This window comes from Prenolepis imparis, unplaced genomic scaffold, assembly GCF_030444845.1.
Source record: "Prenolepis imparis isolate NDT839.2.m4 unplaced genomic scaffold, iyPreImpa1.0 SCAF_2, whole genome shotgun sequence".
Taxonomy (NCBI): Eukaryota; Metazoa; Arthropoda; class Insecta; order Hymenoptera; family Formicidae; genus Prenolepis; species Prenolepis imparis.
This window is the reverse complement of record NW_028141160.1, coordinates 7,710,065-7,731,228: the sequence shown is the minus strand read 5'-3', so window position 1 is coordinate 7,731,228 and position 21,164 is coordinate 7,710,065. Positions and strand designations below refer to the sequence as shown.

Here is a 21,164-nt window from a genome sequence, read left to right as displayed (position 1 = left end):
TTTCAATCGCGGAGAAATCTTAATTTAGTCGATTTAATCTTATAGGTAAGAGTCACCACTTTACATTTATAGTGAAATTCATTATCGATCTGTTTCATTACACAAATGTCAAATTTCTTATCTACCTACATACCGGTATATTATACAAAATTTCTCTGAAGCTATGTAGAAATTTAAATTTTCAAAAAAATAATGCAATTGATGCAAAATAATTACTTTGTAGAAGAACAACTTTAATTTTTCGCCGAAAGCAGCTGTTGCAACACTATTCATGGCAAAAATCGTGAAAATATCGCAACTATTTCCTAACAGCACAATTTATAGATTGAGGTGATACTGAAAAGCATCTCTAGATAAACGTTTTAGATTGTTACTTTAATGGGCTAAGCTATTTTCACGCAAGAATGAAAGAGTAAAACCGCGCGAACGATTACTCGTGTTTTTTTTTTTTTTTCAGATGATTTCTTCACGATCGTATAAGGACCACGATTGGTTAACAGTATTATTATTAGGGTTGTTTTGCAATTAGAAGGATCATCGAGAAAATATAACTTCCAGTAGCTGCGACATAACGGTGTGCATCTTTCGACAAGAACGCGAGGAAGGAAAGAAAGAGAGGACTTTCACGAGAAGGAGATTGCAGCAAAATCGTCTCGATATTTCATGCGGAATTCGGATCGTTCATGCGGAAATTATGACACCGCTTTCCAGATCGTGCATCCACGTCGCCGGAGATATCGAACTTCCGGCAAGATCGTTCGTTTTGGTCTCGCGAACTCGCTCGAGCGAATGATCGATCGCGTTTTACAGAGACATTGAAGAGAAATCAATTCCTACATTAAGCGTGACTCCGCACAACGGGATAACCGCGATCTATGAGATTGCGTGTGAGACAAGCCGGGAAAACGTGCGTGCATTCAGGGACAAGTTGCACGTGGATGCACGCTCTTGCGTGCGCCCGATAATACGAATCAGAATAATCACAGTAATATCTAATATCGCATTTTGTTTCGGAGCATTGCAATTACAAGGTGAATGAGAAATAAGATACAGAGATATCACAATATATAATATTAGACATATATACAGGGTGATTCTAAATAAGTGTAAAAAAAAGAAATAATTCTTTGTCGAAAATTAAGAGTGGATCTTCATATAAACTCCTATATCCCTCACTGAGGAGTTACACTTCTCCAAAGGGGAAATTGAAAATTAGGTTTTAATTTTTTTTCGCAAATTTTGGACAACTTCTCAGGAAGGGATGTAAAAGTATATGTTTATATACTCCTTTTAATTTTTAATGAAGAATCATCTCCTAAAATTTTTCGCACATATTTAGAATCACCCTAATATACGTATATAATGTTATTAATAGATTAATAGAGAGATTATTAATGAATATAGATAGAATAATTAATAATATTATATATAATATTTAATAATATTATTGCTTAAAACTTTATTAATTATATTATATATATATGTATATATCTAAATATATAGAAATATATATTTACATGATTTACATACATTTATATATGCGTAGAAAAAATTTATAAATGATAAACTTACGGAAAACTAACTATCAATTTTCGCTCATCATATTATATTATTTAAAATTATTTAAAATAAGAGAAATTTTGTAAGATTATAAATGAATAATAAATAAATAAAAAGAAACTAGAGTAATTTCTCCAAGATTGACAAAATGCTAGTTGAAAGGAGCGAAAAGTGCACTACACGAAAATTGCACACAATTAACAATTGGATCATAAAATTATATTGATTAGAAAAGATTTGGTTTTTTGCTTCCTCTATAATATTGCTTATAGGTAAGTTTATGTGATAAAATTAAATAGAAAATTATTTTAACAATTATTCTTTACGAAAAACTCGTATTTTCGAATAAAAATTAGAAATTGAGCTAAATTTCAAGAGTTCTGTTATCTCTAAAACAGATCTCGTATAGTTGCACACATGTACAATAATCTTCCATAAAGTTTATGTGATAAAAACAAATAGAACATTTTTTTAACAATTATTTTTTACGAAAAACTCGTATTTTCGAATAAAAAGATGAGATCAGGCTAAATTTTAAGAGTTCTGTTATCTCTAAAACAGTTCTCGTACTGTGGCAATCATGTACAATGCTATTCCATAAACTTTATGTGATGAAAATAAATAGAACATTTTTTTACAATTATTCTTTACGAAAAAATCGTATTTTCGAATAAAAGATGAGATCGGGCTAATTAAGTAGTACGAGTCAACAATATCTCACTACATTTAGCCTTCTCGTCGCGCAATTATTTAATCATTAACATAAAATCATAAATGCAAGTTAAAAACAATAAAAAATAACACGCACTTTATATATCGTAATTTTATTATGCGCAAAGTAAGAATTTAGATAGATTAAGTAGTACAAGTCAACAATTTGTTACTACATTTAGCTTTTCCGTCGCGCAATCACTCAGCTATTAATATAAAATAATTAATACGAAACAAAAACAATAAAAAATTATATGCACCTTATATATCATAATTTTATTATGCGCAAATATTATTATGCATTAAGTTTATGTGGTAAAAATAAATAGATTATTTTTGTAACAATTATTTTCTACGAAAAACTAGTATTTTCGAATAAAAAGATGAGATCAAACTAAATTTCAAGAGTTCTGTTATCTCTAAAACAGTTCTCGTAGAGTGGCAATCATGTACATTGCTCTTTCATAAAGTTTATTTGATAAAAATAAATAGACAATTTTTTTACATTAATTTTTAACGAGAAACTCGTATTTTCGAATAAAAAGATGAGATCAAGCTAAATTTCAACGGTGCTGCTAATTTTAACATTGCTTCCTCAACATATTATTTCACTTATTAGATTGGTTTTTCAATTAAGATTTTCTCATAGTGGAAGTTTAACTTGCACATTGCTTGATCACAATTTAATTTCGCTCATTAAGAAAGTTTTAAAATTATGGCAATGTGCAAGTTAAGCTTCCTCTATGAGGAAGCCATAATCGAAAAACCATTCTATTAAGCGAAATAATATGTTGAGGAAGCAATGTGCAAATTTCCATTTGCACAATTTTTTTATTATCTTGCGTACAAAATCATTGCTTTTTCTTTCTTTACATTTTCACGCGAGTTTTAACCCTGTAAAAGGTCCCTGAAAAACGCTCCCGTCTTGGGCCACGCGCGCCGTTTTTGATCCTTTCATTTAAAGTGACTTTTCAGCCGTTAACGTGCCGATACGGTAAGAGAAATACATTCAGTGCACAACGAGAAGGAGAGAAAGCAAGATAACGACCGAAATGCATTCGTGTTGGAGCAGCTGTTACTATCGGGGCACGCGTCTCTCAACCGTCACGGCAGCTGCCCAGAAAATTGACTACGGTAGCCTCATTCTGAGTTCTTTACATCCATCTGATTGAAGATATAATTTTTATTTTTTTTTATATACAAAATTATATAATTCGTAAATTATTTTAAAAAATAAAAAAATCTATGCGTCGAGAATAGAAGCCAAGTAATTAAAAACCTTTAAATGAGAAGATTAAATCCTTATATGTATAAAATCCTGACAAGTGTATATCGTAGTCATACATTATTTATCCTCAACTTTTAAAAAAAATTTCTAACAAGATAATTATTATTGTTTCTCTTTGTTTTTATAAAATTAAAAAAAATATTTTACTAAGAGAAGCAAAAAGAATTATTCAACATTCGTAAATATCACGAGTACCTATAAATTTTACATTAAAAAATATATATAAGTTTTATTTTTTTATATTAAGGCACGGAAATTCCATTTTACTCTGATGACAGGCGAGTCCTTTGGCAGACATTTAAAGTTTAAATTACTACATCAAAAGAGTTCCATGACAGAAGCAACGGTCAAAATTCTGGACAAAATGTACTATAGTTCAAGGGCCCCCACTTTGCACAAAGGGACACCGGGCCCGTATTACGTGAAATCCTGCGACAACCCCATACGAGCATACACAGATACGCGAGGGAACGTATGGAGAAACGCCCTTTGTGCATCTGCTGTTAAGGGAACCGGCGAGAGGCAGTTTGTTGAAGGCAACCGACGTGAGCACATCGCATGGATAGCGCGCATTCTTAATGGATATTCTTGGAACGTCACATATTTTGTTCTTAATAAAATTACTTGTCGATTTTATTATTTAACAATTTTAAATTCGAAAATTACAAAAATTACATTAATTCTCAACACGAAGTGAATCGGCTATAAACGCGTCATTTAAGAAACTTTTGATTATTTCACGGCTGTGTTTTTTTTCGAAGAAATTGCGTGATCGATAGAAAATCGCTCTGCGTGAGATAATGCAATTTTATTGTTTCGCCACAAGTCAAAGAATAAATTGATGTGAATTTTGGAACGTTGTGCAAAATTTGCGCAGAAAGATGTGTAAGAAATTTTGCAGATTGACACACGAAATTGTCTCGACGCCGACACAAATAGTGAGCTTCGCATTGGAAACTTGGCGATCTCCTGTTTACGTTAGCAGCACATTAGTGATCCTTATCAATCGACCTTAAATCCTGATTTTATCATGTATTTTTTGTGACTGATAAAAAAAAATATGATTAATTTTCACAAAGTTTACTGAAATTGTATTTCCGCGAGAGAGGTATAAGTGAATCTTAATTGCTAAATTTTCAAACGAAACATCGTTTATCAATTTTCATTTTGGCATAACACACGAATTGAAGAAGAATATTTATTCTGGACACACGGAAGCCACGTTAAGTGAAAGTTCGCGAAGAAAGTCCTTCGAACTTCGTTACGCGCGCTCATTTGATTAATATAATAACGCTCAGCCTCAGACTTAATCATTCAAGACCCAATTTGTTCCTCCGCGAGTCAATGTCAGATTCATTCGAGAATCAGACTTAAACTTATCAACCGAATTCTTTCCTCGATCAATCTTGATCTGCGAGTTCCTCGAGACGAAGATCATCGTAAAAGGAAATTCGCCCTTCGTCAAAGTCGCTCGATGAGATAGATCGCGACAATCATGGCGCAAACGTCCGAACCAGCGCCGGTGCATTGCTACACCAATCCCTCGTTCTGCCGTCAATCGGAGTACATCCCGGACGATCATCATGTCAACGACCTGCCGCCTCCGCCTCAGCAATTTCAAGGAGGTGACGATCTGCCGCCGCCGCCGCCGCCGTTGCAATTGCAATTGCACGCCTCGGGTCGGAGCAATCCGGCCTTCCAGGCACCGGCGGAGACGACGTTGGACGACGTTTGCGGATCGCGGGATCGGTATTGTTACCTGGAGAACAACAGTGCCCCCACCAGTGCTCACAGGAGATACGCCAGTCTTCCGGTGGAGGAACCTCGCGTGACTTACAGCCAGTCCTTGCAGTACGAGTATACCCAGCAGCAGCAGCAACAGCAGGACGAGAGGGACCGGTTGCCGCGCGGGGTTGCCTCGTCCAGGTACGAATTCATTCCGCAGCAGCAGGTGCAACAACGTTCCGCACCGGCGGCCAACCAAGACGATCGAGGAGGGCCGCAGACGCGGACGTGCCGAAGAAATGCCGGTAGATACGCGGTTATACCGGGTGATCAAGACTACCAGGATTATCAAGACGGGTCGCAATGGAGCAACGCCAAATCGGCACCGAGACACATCAACACTCCGCAGGGTAATTTTTATCTTTTATTTAATCGTTATTAATAATAATCTACTTTTTTACCCCCTTTTCGATTCTTTAATAAGATTGCATAATATAAGAATATTAAATAAAAATGATGAATACAAATGCATATAAACCGATCTATATTCTTAAATAAAGAACAAAAATGAAGATATAAATTTACACAGGCCGTTACATCAGAGTGCCCATGCAAGAAGAGATTCCGCCGGCACTTCCCGAGAGAAACATGCAAGAACTCTCGATGTCGCCAAAAAACAACCTAGCTACGCAGAAGCTGCATGAATTATTATCGACGCCCAAGAAACCGAGATCAAGATCCGAAGAGAGAACACTATCGCCGAAGAGACAACAATCCTTTAATCAAGCCAGCACGCCGCAAAGAAGAGCTCTCACGCCTGGCAGCTCTCCGAATGGTTCGAAACTTATTGTTGTTCATGCATGCAATAAAAAATAACATTGCATAAATTAAACATTGATTGATATGTGTGTGTCAGAAAATTAACATAAATATAAAAATATTATTTTATCATCTTTTCGCACTCTTCGTCATATTTCATTCCTCCTTTCGCTTTACTCAGGTCGCACCTTCAGTCCAACTCGTACGACTCCTCAAGGTACACCTCAGAGTCGAGTCTTCTCGTCCACGGGACCCCAAACGTCGACCCCCAACAAGGAATCGTCAGCTCGCAGATGCCTTCCTCTGCTGGAGAACTCGTCCCGGCAGCAGGATGTTTGTCCAGCCAATAATTGCGGCCGGCTTCGTTACGTGGGTACCGCGCCGGTCGACTTGATGAACCTGAGTCACAACGAGCCGCCACCTCGCTACGCCTACATGGAAAGTAACTTGGAGTCCATGCCGATGATGTCCGGATCGCCTAGGTATCACGTGGTGCCCGCCGATCAGAAGAACTATCAAAGCGTCGAGAGCGCGTTTATGGCACGTACCGCCGTCGTAAGTGATAATCACGTAGAAGGCAAATCAATGAAAATAACTACTCATCTAATAAAAATGATTCTTTCAGGTACCACCGTTATCTCCGCCAAACAGCGAGGCGAATACGACTTTAGCGAGCGGCATCGAGAAAGGCGAAAGAAGGAACGCGCCGATCCTGCTGTTTCTGGTCGGTCTTCTGACATGCGGCCTCGCTCTTTACTTATCCTGGTCGCAAGGAAGAAGGTAGAATGTTCTTCATTTTTTTCAAAGCGTTTCGAAGACAGAAATTTTCCAATATTGTAATATTCAATATCAACTTGAACAGCAAGCGTTTGAACACTTCAAAGAAGATATATTATTTATGAATATATATTTTAAATAGTTTTATAAGTTTTAATATATATATATAAATAAAAATCTGGGGTTTTAGATACTACTTCGATAGCGCGGTCGGCTGCGGTGCTTGTTGCGCTTTAGCGGGTGCATGCAGGAGTTTACGAAGAACTTGGACAGGACTTGGTCTGGCTGGACTGGCCGCACTGAGCTGCGCCGGTCTTTTGCTACTAGCTGCTAAATCTCCGAAAGACGGCACACCTCTCCACGACATCACAGCCGGCGCCTTATGTGGCGTGTCGGTTTTAGGCGCTGGTCTCGCCCTGTTGGCCCTTCTGAAGCCGAGATGCAGTTTCGGACGTCACAGACGAGTGCATTCTTGGATACCGCGATTTTCTCCTTAGCTTAAGCTGCTCGCGATCAAATATGAAAATAGCCACGTGTATCTTAGAAATGTTGCTCTGATAGAAGGATGTGTAAAAATATAATTGCGTAAGATAGAAAAATATATCTAAGAAATATTCGTAAAAAGTATTTTGAAAAAAAATTATACTTTATAAATACTGAGATGAACAAGATCGATTTAATCTGTAAGCGAAATTGTAATTCATGCAAAGAGGGCCTATTAAGATAATATTGCAAAAATTGCTGCAAATATAATGGCAGATGATATTTTCTTAAAGATTATAAAGATATCAGAAGTAATTTATATTTCTTCTCTTTAATTTCCCCTACCCTGAGCTGTCAAATACTCGCTCTCTAATTGATCGAATACAATACAATGAGATCTGAGCTGATTCGAAATGTATAAAAAGTAAATTAAATCTTCATTTACATAAGCACTATCGCTCTTAGATGGTCTCTGTTTAAATTAAGGGGTTTACATGTAATAAAAAATTACAAACTTTTACTTCATATATTTTTATATGTATATACATTTTTCGAACATATATTCTAATATCTTAGTTCTAACGTGGATATGTACAATGACTGACGACTCATACAAATGTACTCCTATATTAAATAAGAATAATTTAAGAGCTGTCAAATTTATAATAAATGTACCTATTAACATCAATTATATCAAGCTATAAATAATAATTATCTTGAAATCGTATTTTAGATTCTGAATTGAGACTATAGTGACATATTTTTTATAAAATAAAAGCTGTTCTACAAAAAGTAAGAATTGTGTGGAATTATACTACACACTATCATGCAGATTTCGCTAATATCCTTGTCCATTTATATCAAGTATTTTTTATTATATTTTATCATATACTTCGTTATAATTTATTCAGTAATCTAGTATAGAAAATAATATAGAGATATTCCGTAAAATCGTCACTTCCTGATGCGTCAGTCGTATTTAGTAGATACGGAATTTGTTATCGCGGATTCACTAGAAGGAAGTCGAGTTCCTTTCTACCAGTTACCGTCTGAAATCACTCTTGTTCAGTAGCCTGAACAGTGTAAGACACAAATTGCTTCGACCAACATTTATTTCTGTTATTATTTTCTTATTGTTTTGTTATTTGAACAGAATGCTAAAGTGCAACCTGCACATTTTCTAAATAAAAAATCATAATTCGTTTATACGCATTTAGCTCAAAGGTACTCAATACACAGAATTACTTGCTTCGTTCAATAACTTGATTGAAAGGCCTTGAAGTGACAATGTGAAATAAAATGAACGTATTATAGTATTATATATATATAATTTATTCTGCCACAGTGTCTCTATAATCTATCTAATGATCGTTAGATGACACGTACGGATTTGTTAACAATGAAAAAAGCGATAATGGACACATTAGTGTTTCTTTTCTTCGCGAGTCAGATATTACATATTTCTGGAACATTGACCGTATTACGCGGATCTCCGAAGTCATCTTCTTCACCAAGCTCAAGAAAATTAATATGCATCTCAGAGGATGATGGCGGCGCTCTAGTGTGGAACGATAATTTAGACTGGCAATACTACTCGCACGACAGACAGAACGAGCGTAAGTTATTAAAATAAAAATAGTATATTCTATAAAAAATTTTGCTTATCGTTTCAACTAGAATTTTTATTGTATTTTGTCTGTTAAACGTTTATTTATATTAATTACTCTCGACAATGCACTAATCATAGCCGCACTATTTCAGAATTTTATAAAATGAATGAAGGAATTCCACCACATTGCGAGATAGATTGCAAAATGAATGCAAATGAAGACTGCTTAAAATCGTGGAGTCAACAGGATTGGAAGCTCACGAGCTCGCTCAAAACACCTATGGGTCCGGTAATTGATCAGCGATGGGAAGGTAAAAGTGCAAAGCAGTGTGACAAAAAATTGTGATATCTACAGACTGCATTACGACGTTGAATAATTTTAAGAAAAGCTTTAAGAAACATGCATTTAACATTTTCAGAATTTAAAGAATATGCAAACCATGAAGATAAATATGAATATATATATCTCGAAAATACTACCGCAGCAACGCTCTCCATTTCGGTTCGTGTACCTCGTGACGTGCATATATTGCTTTGCAACGGTACAAATTATTACAAAGATCTCTGTTATTGGATCATAATAGGTGGTTGGAATAATGAGGCGTCTGTCATACGAAAATGCGAGACGGGAGTGCCTTTAATCGGCAAATTTCCCGAAAACAATTCAATCTGCGGCAAAGCACAAGTTTCTTTCAAAGTAAGACATATACTATAATTTCCTCGCTAAAAGCCACTTTTCTTATTTATATATATAAAAAGTAAAATGTTATAATTAAATTTAAAGAATTAAAACTACTTCTATAATTAAAAATCGCAAAAATATAATACTAAAATTTATAATTATTTTGATCATTTATGATACCGTTTTAAGAAAAATCCGAATCTGCAAAAATTTATACTAAATCAATTTAAAACCAATTGATTTTCGATACAGCATATGCCGTTATCTGATACTGAGTGGCGATCGTTTGTCATTATGTGGAACTCTGTGACTCGGAACATATCCGTTTATGATACTCATAACGTCATTATGACATACAAGGACGCGAAAAATTCTGAATTTTCCAGCATTGATTATCATATGTTTATCAGAAGCAGTAAAAAAATGCTGTTTCGACTTCATATATGTGAGTGCAATCTATGAAGATATTTCAATCGATCAGTCAAGAGTCATTTCAAATGAAGATATTGAAAAAAGAAATGTTTCAGACAACTTTCTACACACGACTCTCGAAAATGCAATTTTGACGAGTCCCATCGCTCAACTCAATAGTGGAAGAATATGTATACAGATGTTAATTGGCCTCTGCGCAGAATGTGATGCTGTTATAGTGTTGCGTAATTCTACAAATTACAAAATCTTGGATACGGTGAATGCAAAAGGTTCATCAGAGGCGAATCACGGCTTGCCCATGTGGCAATCCTTTTTAATCAAGATAAATCCTTCAACGACCGATTATAATAACGTGATAATCCAAGTGATTCCTAAACTCAACGCGCCTAGTTCCAATCCGTTATGGGCGATAGCGAATGTTCGTCAATGCCCCACAAATGGTAAATTGTCAAAACTTGTAAATTTTGTCGAAACTTATTTAATGCTAAATATTTGATTTACATGTTTGTCGAACAATTTTGAACAATTTTTAAAGAAATTAGTTATTTTCTATATATAATTTGTTTAATTATTGTTTAGAAGCTTTAAGATGGAGTTATATGATTAATAATCATCAAGATTGGGAACAAACTACCAGGAAATATTTTTGGCCAACTGTGACATGTCAAAAATTATTTTACAACGATAGTGCCGTCGTAAATTCTGTATCAGACGCCAAGTCAGACATGAAACTGGGTAATTTCTCAAATAATTGTCCTCAAGGAAAGATTGGACCGCAATGTTTGATCTCTTGCGAGTTTCATCTGGAAAGTGACATTGACTGCAAGAAAACTGCAATTTGTTATAAAGATGGTTGCACATGTCCTCCAGGATTTCTAGGAAGTACTTGTTCAAAATGTAAGTGCAACTTGTAATATCATCTGAGCTATTTATCTTTTCGTTTTGCATATGCTCTTGTGCATATTTAATAAATTGAACTTTTCAGCTTGTGAGTGGAACACATATGGCTATGGCTGCAAAAAAAAATGCGGCGCATGTCGCGACAAAACTTGTAACAAAATAACTGGAATGTGTAGCGATGGATGCGAGAATCTTTATATACCACCTTTATGCCAACTAAGTAATCATCCTTTACGTGTAACGCATAATTATTATGCTATTGCTTTGTTATATTAATCAAACCAATATCATTGTTTAAGTGTAAAACAATATAACGATTTTTTTTTCAGAAATAGATAAACTGAACGCACTTGAAATTACTTCAATAACAAGTACAAGTATTCATGCCATTATTCCTTTTACATGGAAGAAGGAGTACGAAGAAGTAAACATTTTTTATCGTTGCAGTCTTAAAGTAAATATTATTTATATTATCCGATATTCTTTAAAATATTGAGTCTTGCTTTTTGATTCATTCTTAATTAAATAAAATTTACTATTGGCTAAAATATCTGAAAAATATTTTCTGACATGTGAGAAGAAAGAAGGAAAGGAAAATAATTTTATAATATATTTTTTACAGGGACATGTAGATTACATTCAACAACCGTGGAAGACGGTATTTCCGAATACGACACAATTGATAGGATATTTTGAAAACTTAGCACCCGGTGCTTTTTATCAGATTACATGCGGATTAAATATCGCGGGGACTGAAACATTCAGTGATTGGCAAAATGCTGAAACGGATTGCAATCGTAAGTATGTCTCGATATTTATTTATATTATATTCTTTAGTATAAAATTCAATGTTTTTTATTATTTATATTTTAGTTTATTATATATAATATAGTTTAAACTTATTAACATTAAAGTTATTATTTTTATATTATGTCGAAATTAAGCTGGATAAATTTTAAAAATTGATACAAAATGATTCATGAAAAACATAAATGTTTGCAAATGTAAAATGTTATACTAAACATGTACACACACATGCAGCCTAAATTAATATTTCTTATGTCTTTACTATTACTATTTAACAAAAATATTATTTTCTTCTAAATTTTTACTTACATTGTGTATTTTTTATAATAATTTCTTTTTTACAATCGTTTAGCGGTTAAAGGCTTTGATGTGAAGCCCGGAGAAACTAACATAATAATCAACTGGCAAATTGACAACCTTGTACGTAAATATTTTATTATTTAAAGAGTTTTTACATGTACATATATACTGTAAAATATTTTAAAAGAAATTAATTTCTCTATTTTTCTATGTCAGCCATTTTTTCCATGCCCGCCGAATTGGTATCATTTAATAATCCGAAATATAGACACTGATGAACAAATTTTTAATGATTCAGCTATGTCATTTTCCTTTAACTTGTCACAGATGACACCATATACTTTTTTCAATGTGACTATACTTCATAAAAATGACAAGCTATTTTCCCAGCAAATTCGTACACTCGAGAGCGGTGAGTTTGATTTGATTTTATATATGTACAGTAAAAATTCGTATATTTGTATACGAATATTCCTACATATGTATCTGTGTGCTATAAATATTTTCTATAAATATCGACAGTTCCATCTGGAGTGTTAGATCTACGAGAAATGATTTCGTTTAATACACTTAATCTGATTTGGAGACCTCCAGATCAACCTAATGGAGAAATAGTGAGATATGAAATAATCTTAAAGGTAAAAATTAAGTTTAACACACGCACATTCATAAAAGTTTATATATAAAATATTTACATAAGTAAAGAAGAGATTATTAATTAAAATTATTTAATTTTATACTTCAAAGTAAAGCGTTTCATGCTCTTTAGAATCTCAGTAAACTAAAATCATTAAAATTAAATTGAATTTGTTCAATCAAAGTAATATATACGCTTAATTTTTATTTTAACTGTAATTTTTTATCTTAATGTTAATTTTTTAACTAATTTTAATTTTTTATTATTTCAATTTTGTATTCTACGAATGCTTTTCTATTGTTCACAGGTTAAACAATATCGCGGCTGTAAGGACTTAAATTTACCTACACCAGAAAATCACATAATTACTAAATCGACGAAAATCACAAATATTAATATCCCGGATTTACATCCGTACACGTCTTATAGCGTACAAGTCATAGCTCATAATTCACGATATAACAGCACGCCTACAGAAATAAGAGTTGACACGTGGAGCTCTGGTGTATATGAACATTATTATTATTTATCATAACTATCTTTAAAATTGGAGATAAAATACTATGAGTTAATCTAATTAATTAATTATTTACATTTAAAAAAATAATGTTTCTTTGTTATATGACTAGCAAACTTTTAACTTAAATTCTTCTATAAGCAGCAATATATGTGTCTTTTATACTATAATAGTTACAATATTACGTTAAATAAATGGTATAGATATATGCAGATATATAAATTAATTACATTAAATAATAACTGTCAACAACTTTACAGAGATACCAACGGAAGTATTCAGCCAATTGAAGGTGCAAGGCTGGAAATTATTGTGGAGTTCGCCTGAAGATTGCACGACGATTTCGGGACTAATTAAGGCTAGGATAAAAATACGCGGAATTAGCGATGCTGTAAAAGACTTTCGCCAAACCAGTCAGACTTTGTATTATTTTCTCGATCTCGATAAAATAAAACCAAAATTACACGGTGCTGAACGATACGTGGCAACAATATACGTGATAAGAGATTACGCGAGCCCAGAAAATGTCTCCGTTTACCAAGAATATGAATTTGAAACTCCACCAACGGGTAAAATTTTATATTACAATTTATTTATATTAGATAAATTATCTTAACATAATTACAACATGATCGAAATAACAGCTCCACCTAATGTAATCAATCTGGAAGTCGTCGAGACTGATACTCGTCAAACACCTGCAATGATACATTTAAGATGGCAGAGTCCACGTCCACCTCTCAATGGAAAACTGCATTATTATAAAATTCAATCATGCGACAGATATTGTTTTATTATTCAAGAAGTTCGATTAAATGAGGTTTGTGACTTGTGGGACAATTACATATGCAGAATTATTGAAAAACCATCAAGTTATTCAAACATTCAAGTAAGAAATCTTTTGCATAACATTTTTAGAAAATCATAGTTTAGAATATAATACTTTATTATAATATATATTATATACATATTTATTATATACATATATTTAATTTTAAATAATTATTTATTTATGTAAACAAAAAGAAATTAAAAAGCGGACATGTAAAATATTTATATAATATAAAATATATATTTTCTATAGGTTCTCGCATATAATATGAATGTTTCTGAATCAAGTCCTCCGGCTTTCGTGACTGATAAAATGCTTAGTAATACAAGTAAGATTTTATATGCCCAACAAATAATCTTGGATCCTTGGATTCTCTTGCATGTTAAAACTATTAATTTATATAATTTATATAATTTTTATACATTGTTATATGTTATGAATTTCTCTCGTTCCACCTAACATATTTTTGTTATAAAAAAAGGCTAACAATAAGTCGTTTAAAAAACATTAATTTTTATATCAAAAAATCAATTTTCTCTTTATTGTTTAATTTGCAGTTAGTTGTAACGAGTGATTGTTTGAAGTTACTTTTCAATTCTCCTAGACTGTAAATTAATTCAGTCAATTTTTTACAAGGATTACTACTTGGATTATCTTTCAGCACCAGATACGCCTGAAAATTACACCTTTACAATCAACAATAATAGTGTAATCGACCTAAAGTGGCACCATCCTTGGAGGACAGGTGGTCATCTCCAATATTTTCACATTCGAGTACAAGAAATTTCCTCCAATCTGAGAAAACAGAGGCTTGAGAGAAGATCGTCGCAAAACGATGTAAACAAATTTCCGGTGACACAATACATGCGTAACTACAGCGAGCGGTTATATTTGTTTCCGTCAACGTTATACCGCATTTATATTCAAGCTGTAACAACTGCAAATGTAACCAGCAAATTCAATTACGTGGAAATGGAAACGCCTTCAACCATAGATTTTGATGGCGATTTGAAGGTCACGGTCGACAAATTTTATTCCATGATCTTATTAAACATACCGCGTGTTCTGAACGACACGCAAGATAGCAAAATGCACATAATAGTAAAAGGTCCCCATCCCTGCGAGCAGCATTCAAAAGTACCCAAGAGTTTGCATGCTCAAGCGAATATAAAAATGTACGATATCGCTTGGCAAGCTGCCGAGATTTCGGTATGTATACACAAGCTCATTATATATTCGTAAAGTTTATACTCGTGAAAAGTTTAAGCATAAAGAAGAAATACGCGCAATATATTAATTAAATAATAATATCGAATGAGTCCAGCTGTTTTAAGCCACATTTTCATTTTAAGAATAAAAATATTCAACTATCAATATTAGATTATAATACACAATTGTTATAATTGTAATGTTAGTGTAATATTATTATAATATTGATATAATATTAATACAATATTAATATAATATTAATATAATATTATTATAATATTAATATAATATTAATATAATATTTTATATTTTTTTGGAATCAAATATCGATGAAATTTGTGTTTTCAATTGTGACAGACTAGTGATTTCGCAAGCAAGCTATTCATGGTGGGCGACAATCTGATTTACGGCGGTGCTAGAAACTGCCCGTTGAAACCTGAAGAACAGTACGAAATAGTGATTATCGTAACCGAACGAAGTTCGTCCAACAAGCCGATCATGCTTGCGAAATCGATCCGTATCGGTGAGATTCCACCGAGGCATCACGAAGCGTGGATCATACCAACTTTATTATTCCTTGTCTTGTCAGGCGCGGCTTTTTATTTGTATCGCAGGTATTATATTCTATTTTACATTCTAATGGCAGTGTTGCTGGAGCTGTTACATATTTTTTTACGTCTGTCAAAGTATATAAGTTTAAATATGTACGACATCACAAGTCAAATTTTGATTTATAAGTACAAATTCCTTTCACGCTTTACGTTCTAATTATGCGATTTTGACAGAAAGAGGCAGGAATCGGCTAAGCGGCTAATGCAAGACGAGATAGTCTTGTCGCAGAATATCGAGAATTATGAACACGAGACCAAGTCTGCGATATCAAATACGAAACAAGAGCATTCAACTCCTTCCGACAGACAATCTCTGTCGCGATCAACCACTCCGGAAGTGTCATCACTCGTCGTCGAAAAAGAATCCGATGAGGAGATGGGGAAGGAAATAACATCGTTGACGAAGGTGAAAGATTTCGAGGATTACGTTAGAGAGGCACAATCGGGATTACTGGACAAGCAATACGAGGTGAGTTTTCGACTTTATATTTAATTCTTAAAATATATCGAATTGTGTTGGGAATTTTTTTATGAATTTGACTTTCACATAATCATTAAGTTTATATTATACGACACAAGATTTATAATACAAGAAATTACAGAGAAAAAGTTAACACTTTGCTTAAATATGTGAACCACAGATCATAATTATTATTTATTTATATAATAATATGATAATATATACAAATATTTTTTTCCAAGACGTTTTCAAGAGGTCAAACTCGGCCGTGGGATTACGGAAAATTGCCACAAAATAAGTCTAAGAATCGTTATGGGAATCTTATAGCATGTAAGTAAACGATTGATTGTAGTTATAGCAACCCTTATACATAATAACGAGTTAATATTATGTTGATTTATACAGATGATGAAACTCGAGTGGTATTAAAGAAACTTTCGGATGACGCTTACTCTGATTATATCAATGCTAATTATATCACTGTAAGTCACAATCATATTTTAACATTGAACCATAAATTGAGAGATTATATTTGTGTATATGTGTGTTTTTAATATTAATAGAATAATTTAAAAATTGTATATTAATTATGATTATTTTTCTTCTCCCTCCACCAAGGGTTATAAAAAGGATAAACGTTATATAGCGACACAAGGACCCAAACCCAATACAGTTGTTGATTTTTGGCGCATGATTTGGCAAGAAAATGTTCTCATTATTTGCATGCTGGCAAACGTGATCGAAAGTGGAAAGGTAAGCACTTTTTACTTACTCTATATATCCTTATAATTTTATACAACTCAAAAAATACGCGAAAACTTTTAAAATTTACAAATCTTACAAATATAGTACAAACACAATTGAAAAAAATTAAAAAAAAAAGAAAAAGTTAATATTTTATATTCAGCCTTTTTAATGAATCAATTCATCTTTCATTGCAGACAAAGTGCGAGCAATATTGGCCTGATATTGGCAAGAAAAAGAAATACGGAGATGTTATAGTGTTAAACGCGAAGCACAACGTCTTCGCTGATTACTGCTTCAGAACTTTTCAAGTCACCTGTGGAGAAGAGACTCGAAAGGTACCCTTTTACTTTTAATCAATGTCGCAATAGTTTTTGCTAAATGCGTATTTCGATGGACAGATAGAACATCTGCATTACACGGCCTGGCCGGACCACGGTGTGCCGTTGTACACGCATTCCGTAGTTACGTATCTGAAGAAACTGTTGGCGACACCACCCGGAAACGGACCCGTGGTGGTCCATTGTAGCGCCGGCGTTGGAAGAACCGGGACCATCATTCTGTGCGACATTTGTCTCCATCGAGCAGCGGCCGAAGGGGTAAAGATAATATAAAAATTAATAAAATTCTCGTATTAAATTAAGATAATTGTTTGCATCGACAAATCAAGCTCAATCAAGTTCTTTTTAATATACCATACGAAAGATTATAATTCGATAAAAGCAAGAAAAAAAAATTGTCCAGCTGATCGACGTATTCGCTGAAACGGCATCTATCAGAAACGAGAGGGCTAATATGGTGGACAATAAGCAGCAGTATCTGTTAGCGCACTTGGCATTGGTGGAATGTTTGCTCTCCATTCCGACCACTGTACCATGTAACGAAGTATTACCCGTGCGAATCAAGGAGATGAAAAAACAATTATTGATTCAACAACAAAGGTACGTAGCTTAAGAATTGGACCTCGATATTGAACTTTTGTATTGATTAAAAATGTGTTACGGAAACTTGAGATTCGATAATTCTCAGATTACAGAACACTGCGTGGCAGGACGAAGCTCTGCGACAATTTACATCTCCACCGTCCTTATCAGAACGTAACCGTGCCAAGAACAGATTTCCCGAACTGATTTCAGGTTTGTTCGCATAAATCCAGCAAAGTATATGAAATATTTTTCTACAAATCTTCCTCAAAATTTAAATAAACAAAATAAACAAATCAAACTATTTTACGGCAACGTAAGAAATATGAAATTCTATCTAATTATAAGCTGAGAGAATTTTATAACTAATTATAAATCTTTAATGCCAACATCAGATGCAAAGAAGAAATTTATTTTTTATTTTACAGATAAAGTCAGCAGAATATATTTGAAAAGATACCCGACAACGGACGAGGATAGTGATTATCTATCTGCCGTTTACGTAGATGGAGTAAGACTTCAGAATCAGTATCTAGCCACACAGCTTCCCATGCCGTCGACGATTAATGATTTCTGGCGAATGATCGCGGAGTTCAAAGTGGAACTCATTCTCATGCTACAACCGCCTGATCTTCAAGATCCTGTATGAACAATGTTTTACATATCTCTACGTATCATCTAGTCAATATATATTTACAAAATATAAATTCTACATATCATCTAGTCAATATATATTTACAAAATATAAATTCTACATTTTTAAAAATATCTTGTTTATTTTTTTTCAATTTTAATCTCGTGATAATATTTAATTAGATAGAATGATTCAATCATTCGAGATAGTCTATCTGAGATATAATTATATCAAGATCAATATAATGATAATAATTAGATAAATATAAATTTAAGATGGATATAGATTAATAAGAGCCGAGCGCAACATGTTCTTATAAAATACTTTTTTTATTTAAATCGAACGTTTCCTTTCTTTGAATAATCTTAAGAGTTGATTAGAACAAAAATCGTATGGCTTATATGTCCTGACTTTAATGACATGAAAAGCAGTACTGCATATTATTATATTATTGCATTTATGGTAATGAATCAATTAATACAATTATCTGTTTTTCCATTTTCAGACTTGCTGTGTGATATCTCCCACCAGCGGCGAGTTTAAGCCAACGCCATACTTGAACATTACAGTAAAGGAAGTCGTGGAATTGGAGTATTATACATCACAGAAATTGCTACTTGTTGACAATTCGGAGGTAGGTTTCAATTCGGAAAATTTATTCAATTTATTACTTATTAATTATTTATTGCTGTTACTTATTTATCGTGACAACTGATGACAATTTGTCATAGAAACCCTCGAGAGAGCAATTTGTGACTATATTATGTTTAACGGAATGGAAATCTGGGAGGAATCAACCACCCCCACTGGTAATGACGATGGTGGCACTTTGGCAAGCTGCGGAGAGAATCCCAAGAGGCGACGGACCGACAGTCACGTTTTGCCAGTAAAAATTAAAATATTATTATTAATAATTTGCGACAAGACAATCCTTATTTATTATTTACAGAGTTTTGTTCTTTTTAAAAAAAGAGAACAAAAATCTTCTCTTTTAATTTACATATTATTTCTATTTAAATTGAAAAAAAGAAATAATAAATAATAAGTTGTAAAATTCTCTTCAATAATCTATATAAAATTAAACTTTTCTGAGCAATATCATAATTTTCGCGCCGCGGGACATATATTAAATAAATAAAACTATTCTCTTTTAGTGACGGAGTAACTGGATGCGGTCTTTACTTAGCGTTGAGCTTTCTTCTGGAACGAATGGCTGTTGAAAGGGAATGCGACGTTTGTTTGGCAGTACGAGCAGTTAGAAGATCGAGACCGGACTTTGTTCGATCTTTGGTAATATATTAATTTCTTAGTAGGAAGGAATATAGTAAGAAATATTGATGAAAATCTTACTCGACGCAAAATCATCAGTTGCTCGTATACTCTTGACGTATAAATAAATTTAATAAAAATTTTAAATGTAAAAAAGTATAATAAATCATAACTCTTAATCTAATTTTTAGGAACAACTAGAATATCTGTACGATGCCGCAATGACATATCTGGAGTATTTTGAAACTTATGCAAATTTTTCATAAATTAGAAATATCATTAATGTAAAATAATAAAATATAGTATATTATATTATATATAAAATAATATATAATATATATACATATATAATAGTATTTATATTATAAAAATTTATATATCCACTAACAACACACACACACACACACACACACACACATATGTTTATCCATATATGTATGTACGTATATATATTAAATACATTAATTTGTTACTTATAAATGTAGAATATAAATATTCCACTTAGTAATTAGAAATATTTGTAAAATGTTATCGTGAAAAAATGATAGTTGGTAACCTTAAAAAGATTTAAAAAATATTTTAAAGAAATAGAATATTTTATAACTTTTATAGTAAAACGCATTTTTTAATTATTACAATAGCACACACTTTGCGTATATTAAGTTATATAGTTACGTATTATATGTATAATTATATTATTGATAAAAACTACTTAAGTTATTATATAATTTTTTAGATGTAAATATAATTTTTAATTGTTTAAAAATTAAAAAATCAACTCAATCTAAGTTTCTGTGTATTTATAATCACGTATATCATTATTGCTTGTTAAAATATAAAAATTAAAACGAATGCAGAAAGCTATTTCATAAGCTATATGCCACACAAATACATAATTTCTCATTTGTTTTTATTTATGTATCTACATTAATTGCATACTACAGAACGCATTCAGCATTTGCTCAACTAGGACAACACGAGCGCGCGCTATTCTTCGGTTTTATGTTAAAAAAAAGATATTTAAAATAAAATTTTTTTTTACAGAATCAGCTGAAAACTGTTAAAAAATATTAATCGAGTTCAAAGTATCATAACATATTATTTAAAACATATTATTATTTTAATTTATATATTATACATATTATTAATTAAAAATTTAATTAGCAAATTGATGTTTTAATCAGCTGATTTCTGTCAAAAAATATTAATGTAGTTTAAACTAACTTTATATTATT

General features: G+C 32.6%; 2 protein-coding genes across 5 annotated transcripts; both read left to right on the top strand.

The window, feature by feature from the left end:
* The first annotated feature begins 4,078 nt into the window (after positions 1–4,078).
* Positions 4,079–8,067, top strand: LOC145949112 (uncharacterized). 2 transcript variants are annotated; one of them, XM_083058853.1, is made up of 5 exons: positions 4,079–5,694; positions 5,874–6,119; positions 6,285–6,643; positions 6,729–6,883; positions 7,071–8,067. In XM_083058853.1, exons 1-5 carry the CDS (start codon positions 5,055–5,057, stop codon positions 7,375–7,377), a joined length of 1,707 nt encoding a protein of 568 aa, XP_082914979.1. In that variant the 5' UTR covers positions 4,079–5,054; the 3' UTR covers positions 7,378–8,067. The 2 variants fall into 2 exon arrangements, with proteins under 2 accessions (XP_082914979.1, XP_082914978.1); XM_083058852.1 differs by having other exon boundaries at positions 4,080–5,694; positions 6,285–6,658; positions 7,071–8,066.
* Positions 8,068–8,422: 355 nt separating this feature from the next.
* On the top strand, positions 8,423–20,565 carry LOC145948943 (receptor-type tyrosine-protein phosphatase mu). Of its 3 annotated transcripts, none has more exons than XM_083058551.1 (32): positions 8,423–8,587; positions 8,739–8,979; positions 9,125–9,283; positions 9,392–9,669; positions 9,907–10,099; positions 10,182–10,526; positions 10,666–10,983; positions 11,072–11,206; positions 11,316–11,440; positions 11,609–11,783; positions 12,146–12,213; positions 12,310–12,505; positions 12,616–12,731; positions 13,038–13,233; positions 13,508–13,816; positions 13,892–14,136; positions 14,332–14,407; positions 14,741–15,288; positions 15,646–15,902; positions 16,074–16,368; positions 16,602–16,689; positions 16,765–16,841; positions 16,978–17,112; positions 17,301–17,441; positions 17,505–17,702; positions 17,848–18,044; positions 18,133–18,239; positions 18,455–18,669; positions 19,166–19,294; positions 19,392–19,546; positions 19,815–19,950; positions 20,121–20,565. In XM_083058551.1, exons 2-32 carry the CDS (start codon positions 8,739–8,741, stop codon positions 20,193–20,195), a joined length of 5,928 nt encoding a protein of 1,975 aa, XP_082914677.1. In that variant the 5' UTR covers positions 8,423–8,587; the 3' UTR covers positions 20,196–20,565. The 3 variants fall into 3 exon arrangements, with proteins under 3 accessions (XP_082914677.1, XP_082914676.1, XP_082914678.1); XM_083058550.1 differs by having other exon boundaries at positions 8,709–8,979; XM_083058552.1 differs by lacking the exons at positions 9,392–9,669; positions 9,907–10,099 and having other exon boundaries at positions 8,423–8,979.
* Positions 20,566–21,164: the final 599 nt, after the last annotated feature.